At 49.8% G+C, this 12,242-nt stretch overlaps 1 protein-coding gene across 10 annotated transcripts in view; it reads left to right on the top strand.

Moving 5' to 3' along the window:
- Positions 1-12,242, top strand: part of FHOD3 (formin homology 2 domain containing 3) — a 461,736-nt gene that overhangs the window by 60,590 nt on the left and 388,904 nt on the right. For all 10 annotated transcript variants that reach the window (XM_032310983.1, XM_032310980.1, XM_032310982.1 and 7 more), the window contains exon 3: positions 9,639-9,703. In XM_032310983.1, the coding sequence (XP_032166874.1) occupies positions 9,639-9,703 (65 nt within the window). The remainder of the gene's footprint in view (positions 1-9,638; positions 9,704-12,242) is intronic.

Here is a 12,242-nt window from a genome sequence, read left to right as displayed (position 1 = left end):
GAATGGATTCCTGAATAACAGGACCATGAGCACTAAGGCCAAGTTCCTTGGTAGGAACCAACAAAGTTTTCTGAGGACCCAATGGGAACAGATCCTGGAAACTACCATACGCTATGCACACACTCATTATTATGTCACACCAGATTCTACTCATCATTATTAAAAACAAAAACATTAGATTGATAGACTTGGGACAATTCCATTGCTAGTTTTTACTGACAATGATAATCCTTTATATAAGATGTCAGAATTCAGGCTGGATGACAGTCTAAGTGGATGATTTCATGGCTCATTGATTAAGCGTGCACCAGTTGTGTTATGAGTAGATTATTATCAACCTGAAAAATATCTCTACTGGTGTTACAGTTGGAGACCATGCCCTGTTCGATTTTTTTCTTTCTTATCAGAATTCCAATGATTTGGAGATGGGAGCTTAGTGGAGGAAAAAAAGCATCACTACATTAGATAGCAGTAGTAAGAGTTGAGGGTGAGGAAGAAAGGGGCACCTGCGTGGCTCAGTCGGTTAAGCATCTGGATCTTGATTTCTGCTCAAGTCATGATTTCAGGGTCCTGGGATTGAGCCCTGCTCTGTGCCGGGCTCTGTGCCGGGCATGGAGTCTGTTTGAGATTCTCTCTCTCCCTCAGCCTCCCCCCTGCCCCGCCCCTAGCACGTGCACACTCTCTCTCTAAAAGAGAAAATTCAAGCGTGGAAGAAAATAACCTTTCTGGAGCGCCTGTTGTGCCACTCACAATACCAGGCACCTTATTCACGGTCTGTTTATTTAATAGTTCACTCTCTTAACAGTCACGTGAGTGGATTTCATTGTTTCTTCTTCATCTGAAACAACTGAGGGTCAGGAGGTAAATTCCACGTCGAGGGAGAGAGAGCCAGGAGCTGGGAGAGCCAAGTATGAACACAGATGGACCCGATTCCAAGTCTGTACTCCCCTGACCCTCCCAGAGGTCCTGGGCAAAGGCGTTTTGGGTTTATTCAGGAAGTATGTTGGCGCCTTTGGTGATGTAAGTTTGGTTCATGCAAGGACACCATCGGTCCCAGGCTAAAATGCCGGATTTGGTTCAAAGAGCACTCAAGCATGCTGCACGGTGGCTCCGGAGAGGATGCATTTGCGGCCATCACCTGGCACTGTCGGCATCGGCATCCTGGTGCTCATAGTCCCTCCAGCCATTCCTCAAGGGCGAGGTACCCGGTGGCGAGCTCCTTAGAGGAGACCCTGGGGCTTGCTTCCTCACTCTGTTCCTTTGCGAATCATGACCTGGCCGTGGGTCCATCTGATAGGTGCAACCTTGACCCATTTCTGCACCTGCACCTAAGATGGATTACAGCAAGAGGAGAAGGCAGGACTCATTGTGGGCAAGTGTCCACCAGAGAAGGTAGCCAGACCCTGCTGGGTAGCCCTGGTTTTGACAAGTGGGCCCCAAACTCACCCCAGAGGGGGCTTTATGTCTTTGCCAGAGTCCTGGTTTGTGGTGACCTTCCCACCTTGTCCTTTGGAGTGTACTCAGGATGACACTCCTTTTTGTACGGAAGAGTATTAAGATGCTAGCTTCACTGACCACTGGTGGGGTGGCCCCTCTGTCCCTGGCCTGGGTTGCAGAAGACAGATCGGGATGATGCTGTCCTGACCTTGCTGGGTCCTCTGTTCCCCCCGGGCCACTTACTGCCATTGAGCCCCAGCAGCGTATGACAGCTTGCTGGGAGCTGGTTGGAAGTGGCCAGCAGGCTGAGCCTTCCTGCACAAGTGGGTGGCGTCTGGCCACATCTGCCATGTCATTTGCATCGAGTGTCCCTCCCAAGTCCTCCCCTAGCACGGTGGCATTTGGCAAAGTCGTATGCCTGAGAACTCTGGTCTCCCACGAATGGGAGTTAAAATATAATTTCTTTCCAGTTAAGAAATGCCCTTTTGAGGCATGAAAAGGACACATAAAACCATTCTTTCCTCTTGATTTATTTGTGTGAGCTAAAGCAACAATCTGCTAATGTCGTGACCAGAGAATGACAACGTGTGGCAGGCCGTGTGCAAATGGTGGTGTTTTTTTGCACAGGGTGTTCTGAGAGAATTTTCCTTGCTGGAGGAGTTCCTTTGTTCTTGTCCATTACCCGGCTCTCTTATGCCAAGACTAAAAATTAACTCACTCCTTGTTTAGAGTTATCACTTAAGCTATAGCTAACTGAGAAGAGGAGAAAGACCTTGAAAAGTAGAAGGACAAAGCAATTATTATGCTACCAAAATGGAGCCAGGTCTATTTACTGCCTTCCAAGGCCAGGGAAATTAGCCACCATACCATGGGGCACAGAACCAGAAGCTTCCAGCCCTCTGGGCGATTATTCCTGCCCCTTCCTTGTGTGTCCTTGTACAAGCCACTTTATCTCTGATAGGAGTTTATGAAATTTATTTGTAAAATAAGGACAAGTCTACCCAATTCCATTTACATCCCCGTGTCAGCAGGGATCCCAGCAAGGTCTCTGCAATGGAGGGGAGCACGGCGGGGGGCAGCATGGCGTAATGGTTAGGGACATGGGCTTTGCAATTAGCCTCATGGCTGTGTGACCGTGGGGATGCTACTTCCCCTCTCTGAACCTCAGTCTCCTAGTAACTGAGGATAATCCTAATACATCCTTGTTGGGCAGTTGTGAGGAAAAACATGCAATGATGTATAGTATATAAATCAGTAAGCCGGTTCCCAGCATATAATACAAACTCGAAAGTAGTAGCCCTTACTATAACTCAAGAAGCATTTGAGAAGTAGATACTCTGGAATGGGAATCACTGGATTCTAGACCTGGAGGGGTCCATACAGGCCAAGCGCTCTGAAAGCTCATTTTAGTTAAGGAAACCAAGGCTGCATCCTTGCCCAAAGGGCAGAGCTGGGCCAGAGAGCCCAGGCCCCTTTTTTGCTTATTTCTACCTCTTCTGCCTCCGAAAGAAAACCAGGGGCAGCTGAGGGGGACGGGGTCCTGCCACTGAGGAGGTGGGTCTTGAAGTTAGCCCTGGGGACAGTGGCCTTGCAAGATCGAGGGGGAGGGGGCTGTCTGAAGGAGCATGGTAGAGCTCCCAGGGGCTCTACCCTGGGACCAGTGTGGTTGTTGTATGTGGGGTGAGCGTCCCTTAGGCCTCCTGCCTTGGTCTTGGTCATTTAGGGTGTTCATCTTCCCCTGCACCCCAGGGGCAGCTCTGAAGAGAGCTGCTGCTTCTCCCCATCCTGCATCGCCTGGGGTGCAGCTTACTCCTCCTCACCCCCTGTCTGCTGGCCTTCACAGGGCTATGTGTGGTGGGGAACCGGTGCAACCCTGTGGGGTGGGGAGAGCTTGGCAGTGTGTGGCTTGAGGCTTGGGCCAGGCAGGGCTGGAAAGGGCCAAACATTGGAAGGTACTTAGAGCCAAATAGCCCAGACAAAGCTGCCTCGAAGTGCTGGCTTCTAGGTGCCTGCTTCAGGAGGCCTGGTGTGGGGCCTGGGATCCTGGCCTCTTCAAAAGCTCCTCAGGTGGTCTCCTATTGGGTCAGAAACCTACAGCCTAGGTTCTCAGTGTTGGAGTGGGGATCTGCCCACCTGGGGAACTTTAACAACTTCCCTTCCTGCTCAGCTTCAGACCAATGAAGTCAGAACTTGGGGGTGGGCCCAGACGGTGCTGTTTTTTAAAGCCCTCCAGGGCTGCCTGGGAAGGCCATTCCTGAAAATGCTCCTGGAAGTTGAGCAAGGGAGCGTGAACTCCTGCGCCAAGTGGATGGTGCGGTGGGACGGCCCTGAGTCCCCCCCAGTGCAGGTGAGGAAGTCAGTCTTCACGTGCTGAGGGGCAGGGAGGGGTTGGGGAGAGCTCTGGTTGGGCTCGAATGTGCCTAGCTTCTTGGCCTGCAGCTTGTGAACCCCAAGGAACCGTGTGGGGGGTCCATGGATCCCTGAGGTTTCTGCCTGGTTTGTGGGCACGCAGGGTTTTAGGTGGGAGAGCTCGGCAGGGAGGAGTGGAGCCCTGAAGTTGCCACGACGGCCCCTTCTGTTTGAAAAGGGCTGGTTTTCTCCCGCACCCGGACCAACGGCCACTCTTGGTGGCTGCAGTTTGAGCCTGGCACCCCCTAAGACCGCAGACTCTTCGTCTCCTTTGCCGGTTTGTCCCAAGAGCCCCAGCAACACGCTTGCGCTCTCAGCTGAAGGTCGTCACCTGGGAGAAGAATAAGGAAAAGCTGCTCGTTGCTCCCCGTCCACACCTGAACCAGAGTCTTTCAACTCATGCAGGGTTTTTGTTTGTGTATGGCTTGGATTTTCAGGTTCAGTAAGTTTTTAGATTTGGGTTCAAAATGTAGGTGATTTTTCAATGCTGCTAAGTCTAGAAGCAGAGGAAACACGGACCAAGAGGTGACTGGATGAGGTTTCCTATCAGACAGTAGGAAGGCAAAACTACTTTCCTTCAAACTTGACCTATTGGGATGCAAAGAAATCTTTGAGAATCTGATGGAAGGCTGTGGAACTCTGCCCCACCTAAAACTTTGCACACCAGCCTCAGGCCAGTGCTGGGTTGCCTCTGAAATACCTGGAGGAAAGCTGCCTTGAAATGCTGGCTTCTAGGAGCCTGCTTCAGGAGGTTGGTCTGGGACCTGGATTCTCACCACTTTAAAAGCTCCTCAGGTGGTCTGCTGTTTTGGTTGGGAACCTATAGCCTAGGTTCTTGGTGCTGGAACAGGCACCTGCACCCACCTGGGGAACTTTAACAACTTCTCTTCCTGCTCTGCTTCAGATCAATGAAATCAGAACTTGGGGTGAGCCTAGGCAAGGAGATGTAGCAAATCAGGAGATAGAGCATCCACTCCCATGCTGAGGGGACAGTAGGAGTGGAAAGGCTCTAAGTACTTTCAAATGTTAGTTGTATCACTGGACAAAGATGGCATCCCGAAGGAGTAGGTGAGCTCGGGTGGGCACTGGGCTTTAAGATGGGGGTAGGGAGTCAGAGAGACCTGTCCTACAAAGGAGGAGTCTACCTGGAAGCCCAGTAATGGGAAGGGTGGCGTGAGTGGACAGAAATTTGAGCTGGGAGGCAGCTGTCTGATGTGGCCCACTGTGATCTCAAGTACCTGAGCCTGGTGGCCCACTGTGATCTCAAGTACCTGCGCAGAAACAAGCACCATCCCGGAGGGGGCGTCTTCTCTGCACTAGTGCACTGAGAAAGCAGGCAGTGGCTTGGTCATGCTAAACCCCGAGGGAATTTACAAGACCACAGAATCCATTGTAGGATTTCATGTTAAGGGGCAGATGGGGAAGGAGGTCGAATGTTGAAGCAGAGGAATCGTAATCAAGTAAGCCTAACTTGATTAGCCAATATTGTCTTAATTTGTATCTTAATTTTCTAATGTCCTTTTTGTTAGGTTTTGGTATTGGTTACACCAGTTCCCTAAAAATGCCAGAGGAAGGCGGCGGTGGTGGTGGAGGTTGTGGTGGTGGGGGTGGTGGTGGTGGGGGTGGTGGTGGTGGGGGTGGTGGTGGTGGGGGTGGTGGTGGTGGGGGTGGTGGTGGTGGGGGTGGTGGTGGTGGGGGTGGTGGTGGTGGGGGTGGTGGTGGTGGGGGTGGTGGTGGTGGGGGGGGTGGTGGTGGGGGGGGTGGTGGTGGTGGGGGTGGTGGTGGTGGTTTGGGGCATGTGGTAGAAGGGGAGGGTGCTGTGGCACTAGCTGACAATGGCAAGACAAGAGTAACATGGGCACATGACCTCAGTTGGCTCATGTACAGACAGCAACTTTAGAAAAGCAGTGAGGTTCTGGAGGGGGAGCCATTAGGGGAGGGAGCGAGCGTTTATACAAATCAGGTTACCTTGAACCATACTCGAGGCATGAGGTGGCCAGGTGAGGAATGTTGGTCTGGGACCCAGGTGAAGAGTATCAAAGGCCAGAGAGGCTGCGGTGATTCCTGGAGAAAGGGAGCTGTAAACCTAAAACCTCTATTTAGAAAGATTTTGAGACAGAGAGTGGGCACGTCAGCACACCAGTTGCAGGAGAGGTAGAGGAATAGAATCTTCAAGTAGATTCCCCTGCTGAGTGCGGAGCCTGAGATCAGGGCTCAAACCCATGATCCTGAGATCATGACCAGAGCTGAAACCAAGGGATGCTCAACCCACTGAGCCACCCAGCCACCCCTAAAAGGGGTCCACCTCTGCATCCAGAGGAGTTGTTTTATTTGTTAAAGTTTTCAGAAATATTTTATTTTTTTAAAGACTTCATTTAGGGGTTCCTGGGTGGCTCAGTCATGAAGCATCTGCCTTCAGCTCAGGTCAGGATCCCAGGGTCCTGGGCTCGGGCCCCGCATCGGGCTCCCTGCTCAGCAGGAAGCTTGCTTCTTCCTCTCCCACTCCCCCTGCTTATGTTTGTTCCCTCTCTTGCTGTGTTTCTCTCTGTCAAATAGGTAAAATCTTAAAAAAAAAAAAAAAGCCTTCATTTATTTGAGAGTATGAGCAGGGGAGAGGGTTGGGGGGCTAGGGAGAAGCAGACTCCCTGCTGAGTGCAGAGTCCTCTATGGGCTTTGATCTCATGACCCTGAGATCATGACCTGAGCTGAAATCAAGTCAGACACTTAGCCAACTGAGCTATCCGGGTGCCCCTTGACGTATACTTAAATAAAACCTTGAACTCCTTGTAATTCTTTTTGAATTTTTAGAGTAAGCCTAACTTGATTAGCCAATATTGTCTTAATTTGTATCTTAATTTTCTAATGTCCTTTTTGTTAGGTTTTGGTATTGGTTACACCAGTTCCCTAAAAATGCCTAGACTCTTTATCCTGGGTAAGCCCTGGAGGAGGTTAGGCAGTCCTCCAGCAATGGGCAGGGGGTGCAGGTGACCATGGAGTCTGTCTTCTTTCAGCCTGGGTCTGTTTCTACCAGCTCTGTGACTTGAGGCAGTTTATGTCCTTTCTACTAGTGTTGTGTTCCTCATCTGCAAAATGGGCACAGCAGTGGTACCCATGTTGATGGTGGGAGGAAGCAGGGATGGGAGATGGAGGAAGCTTCTGTGGACATAGCTGTCACTTACCACCACCCCCTTCAGCTGAGGCCAGTCCTCTCCTCTTCTAGGAATGACTGGGATCTGGGGCCACCTTTCTCTCAGGTGGTTTCCACAGCCTGTGGCCCCCAATTCCACACAGGCTTTCTTCCATTGTAGGATTTCATGTTAAGGGGCAGATGGGGAAGGAGGTCGAATGTTGAAGCAGAGGAATCGTAAATGATGAAACTATTTCAAAACAGGCCTTTATTCTGTGGTCTTGTAAATTCCCTCGGGGTTTAGCATGACCAAGCCACTGCCTGCTTTCTCAGTGCACTAGTGCAGAGAAGACGCCCCCTCCGGGATGGTGCTTGTTTCTGCGCAGGTGCCTGCAATCCCAAACCACATCAAACCACGCTCCCCTGCTGTGGGATGAGAGAATTCCGCTGTGGGATGAGAGAATTCTGTGGGAAAACAGGCACGTCCTCAAAATTGGGTTTTGTAGTTGCTTGAAGCTAAAAGCTGGGCTATCAACTGGCACTCTTGAACTTTTCCAGAACTTGAGCTCTTCTGAAATTATCTCCTTGGTCATTCCATGCATTTCCCCCCGTACCTGGGCATCTAAAGCATGTACTTTTGTCTACATGCTTTATGTAGTGACTCCTAATTGCTGAAAATACGAGGTACAGAAAATCTTGAGGTCTGTGGACTCAGGGTTCACTGTTACTGGTCATTAGGTTCTTGGTTCTCTGGTTCCTGCTGGTCATTCTCTTTGGTTCTCTGGTTCCTGCTCCAGGCCAGACCCCTGCCCCGCACTGAGTGAAGAAGCACCCCAGCTGGTGGTTACTGGCCCCATCCCAGAACACCCCAGAGTCTGTTCAGTCATTCAGGTCCATGCACTTAGAGCTTTCTAGCATGATCACAAGAATTAAAGGAAGGTCAGCATCTGGATTGTCCATAGAAAGACTTGTGTGTGTGTGAAGAAAGTTTCATAGTCTGTGTTGATAGGAATCCCAGACTTGGGAAGATGGGTCAAGTGCTGTGTACTTGGGAAAAGCTCCTTGAGACTGGGGCTTACACGCAGCAATTGTAGAACAATCAGATGAACAAAAACATCATAAAGGAGAGGCTCGTGGGCATCTGAAGGGATTGTGAATGCAGATTTCCTGCTCCTAAGCAGCTGCGGGGCTGACGGCCACTGCATGCTTTTGTAGGCAATGCAAGTGGTTTTCCTTTCTCCATTTATTTTATTTTATTTTTTAAGAGGCTTTATTTATTTATTTATTTGACAGACAGAGATCACAAGTAGGCAGAGAGGCAGGCAGAGAGGAGAGAGGAGGAAACAGGTTCCCTACTGAGCAGAGAGCCCGATGTGGGGCTCCATCCCAGGACCCTGGGATCATGACCTCAACCGAAGGCAGAGGCTCAACCCACTGAGCAACCCAGGTGCCCCTGGAAGAGACCATTTAAAAAGCCATACTTAACCCTCTTACCGGGTCTCAAGAATAAACGTGCAGTGATTACGATGAATTCATAATCACGGTATTAGCTGTGTGCCCTGGTGAGATTTTGTTCCTTTCCCTCCAACATAACCCCAAAACCTGGAAGCAGAAGAGCACTGCCAGACTGTTCTGGAGTGGGGGCGGGGAGCCCTGACGGGGCGAGAGGAATGGCCAGAAAAGTGATGGGAGGGAACTCAGCCACCGACAGACCCCATGGGTTATCTGCTGCGGTGCTGCTGAGCTGGCTCCGTCTCCCCTTCATTCACAGGCTCTTCCCTTTATCCAACTCCCAAAGCCTTTGTTACCTTGAGGTCTCCAGGACTCCTGTTTTCTCCCAGTTATCCTCCCAACTGCTGTGTGCCTTAGTCCTTCTCTGCCCAGGGTGGGGTGAGCCATACGAGGAGCAGAATGGGGGAGAAAGGTCCATCTCCTTTTCTTTTAAAGGGTTTAAGAGTGTGTGAGCACCCGTGGGGGGGGGAGGGGCAGAGGAAGAAGGAGAAGCAGAGTGGGGAGCCCGATGTGGGGCTTGATCCTGAGACCCTGAAATCATGACCTGAGCTGAAGGCAGACACTTAACCGACTTGAGCCACCCAGGCACCCTCCCCCATCCTGTTTTCTTAAATAAGCGAGGAGCATACAAAGGTGTGTATACATTGGCGTGGTTGAGACTAAATAGCCTGTAAGCTCTTTGGTGAACCCCTACCCAGGGGTCAATGCTGTAATTGTCTTGACTTACCATGCAGCAAACCAGCCTTGTGTGATGACCCCGCTGTGTGCCTTCCTTCTATATTCAAAAAGCGTAAAAGTGGTCGAGCAGATGTGTGTTGTTACATTCCAGGGATCCCACTGGATGGGCACGGATTTTAAGGTTTTCCCAACATGGTCAAGCATGAGCGCATGCTAACTGTGCGGATGGAAGGAGTTGACCAGACTGCACTCACAAGAAAATGTGTGTGCGGTCTCCCAGCGTCCAACCTCCTCGTTTAGTTTTCTGTGACCTCACACTCTTTCAGGGTAGATTCTCGTTCTGTTTAGGTCCCTGCTTACCTTATGTCTCTTGGACGTGGGTGTGCCAGAGCCTTCAAGCTGACTGACAGCATGTGGGTGTCTTTGTGGCGACCGCTCTGATACCCGTGTCTGTTTTGTCTTCCATCTCCATTAGGCGGGGCAAGAAGCACAGCATCATCCTGAGGACGCAGCTGTCCGTGAGGGTCCATGCCTGCATCGGTGAGTGACATGTGCGGAAGCGGGTACTACCATACGCCCCCCAGTGATCAGATGTGTGCTGGGAAGTGTCCTTGAAACAATAAAATACTTAGGGTACTTAGGGTTCTGCTCTCTACTTGGATGAGCCCCCGTCCCAGATTGTTAGTTTAGTGAAGCCATTTCCGGCAATGGTTTCCGAAGCTGTGTTTCACGCTGACTTCCTTTGCTGTTCGGTGAGTGAATGGAGCTGGAGGCAAGACAGACTGATGATGAGGTTCTTTGTGGGGCAGTGTCTGTGGGACCCTCCAGCCAGCTGAAGTGATCTTCATGTGCCATCTGGTGGCTCTCCGCAGCTCCCTGTGGGGCCTTGGGGGGGGGTTGAGGCTCCAGGCCACGGTCAGGTGACAGGAGGGGATCTCAGGTTTGCGTAGGATGGGGCATACGTAGATACAAAGCAATATGGTGTCGAGGGGATGTATTTGTGGTTCAGAACGGTTTGCGAGCAGTCACATAGGAACCCCACTGGGGCCTTTCCTACAGCCTTTTCCTGTACCTGTTGGTTTCCCCACCTACACGTGTGGGGTTGAATGGCAATGAAAGCAGTTACTGATGTGAAGTAGACCAATTTGCGTGAGGCCTATCTAAAACCATGGCCTGGTTTCCTCCTGGCATTGGGCTATGTTGAGGCAAGTATCTAGTTCCATAAACAGAAGAAAATTAAAATTCACTTTATACATAGGAGTTTTTCAGATCCAAATCATTTTGCTTTTATACTAGCTTGTGGTCTTAATTCAGAACTCTCATGAAGAGAGCACAAATCATTGTGTTGAGGCCTAGTCTACACCTGGAGTGTGGGGACTGAGTGGAGTGGGAAGCACAGTTTCTGGTCATTTCCCTTCCTCCCTGCGTCCCTGTTGGAGACCCAGGCATGGGGTGAGGAGGTGGCTGAACGTGGAGGGGAATCCATGTAATTTTAGGTCCCCTGGTGTTATGTGTGTGAGGCCGTAAGTGTCTCCAGTGACAGTCTGACCATGTGGCTGGCGAGGAACCAGAGAGCAGGTTCTTCAGCCTCCGGGGAGGAGGGTTCCTAATCTTGACGGAAACCCAGTGAGATCTGTAGAAGTTCCGCAGTTGACTGTTCACTTCTCAACTACTGGTGGCACCGAGTGACCATGAGCCATGTACTCTAAAAATATACACTAGATATTTAATCCTTCACTTAAAAAAAAAAAAAAACCTGCTTTACCCTGTTTCCTGTTATTTCATATGTATATGAATCATGTCTACCTGAAGAAAAGGCCTGTGACCTAGGACTTCTGATAACCTCACCTTCCCCCACAACAAGATCTATAGCAAATTCCAGTATGTGCTGAATCCTGTTGGAGTTTATTGGCTGAAGTATAGTTGATAACCTGTAGAGATTTGGGACATGAGGATGAAGTGGTATTTCCCAAGATAGTAAGGTGGTGGAAAGCAAAGTAACACTAAAAATGGGTAGATCGGAATCCTAATGAACTAATTCCTTCTATGTAATTCACTTTTTGTACTTAAATATTTCAATTGCAGGAGTTTTTAAAACCAGCCTCTAGGTTACTGACTCGCTGCACTAACTTAGCTATCCTATAGTCTCATATAATCTCTGTACCATGTAAAACACACAACGTCTCCCCATAGCACGCTGAGCACCAGGAGCCCATCCCATGCTCTCCCAGGACACGCATGCCTTCCTGCTGGAGGGATTGACGTGAGTGCTGACAGGATCAGGGGCTTTGTTCCCAAACCTCCTTAAAGCCAACTGCCCTTGCTTTTGGATTGAAGTAATTGAATGAAGTCATAGGCACATATCCTATAAACTAATTCAATAGGAGTCTTAAAAAGTCACTGCTTTGAAAATTCATTGTTTTGGACAAGATTCAGAATTGGTGACTACTAAAGCATTTGTTGACATAGGTGGGTGACAACAACTACAGAAGTTGGAGGAGTGCAAAACTGGAAGGGCTGGGGCACCTGGGTGGCTCAGTGGGTTAAAGCCTCTGCCTTCGGCTCAGGTCACGATCCCAGGGTCCTGGGATCGAGCCCTGCATTGGGCTCTCTGCTCAGCGGGGAGCCTGCTTCCTCCTCTCTCTGCCTGCTTCTCTGCCTACTTGTGATCTCTGTCTGTCAGATAAATAAATAAAATCTTTAAAAAAAAAATCTGGAAGGGTTGTAGTCTTCACAAATGTCTGTTCTTGCTTGACTTCACAGAAAGTGAGATGGGAAATCCCGGACCTCCTTGGTGGAGGAGTTCATGAAAGAAGGTCCACAGAGAATTCTAGTTGGTAGACCCTTATCCAAGAAAGCTCATGGCTTGAAAGTAGGTGTGAATGTGTGTCTCTACTGTGCTCTGTGCCCAGTGTCTCAGCATAAGCAAAACCAGGATGATCATGTCCTATAGCTGCACATTAAAATAAAGTCTTAAGGTGTTTAATTCTTTAAAAGGATTTTGCGCTTTGATTCTCATCATTCGTTACCTCAGCCCTACTTATGTTGAATGGAAGGGTTTGACTGTATAAAATTATCA

This window comes from Mustela erminea, chromosome 13 (assembly GCF_009829155.1).
Source record: "Mustela erminea isolate mMusErm1 chromosome 13, mMusErm1.Pri, whole genome shotgun sequence".
Lineage (NCBI taxonomy): Eukaryota > Metazoa > Chordata > Mammalia > Carnivora > Mustelidae > Mustela > Mustela erminea.
This window is presented reverse-complemented; position numbering and strand designations above follow the sequence as displayed.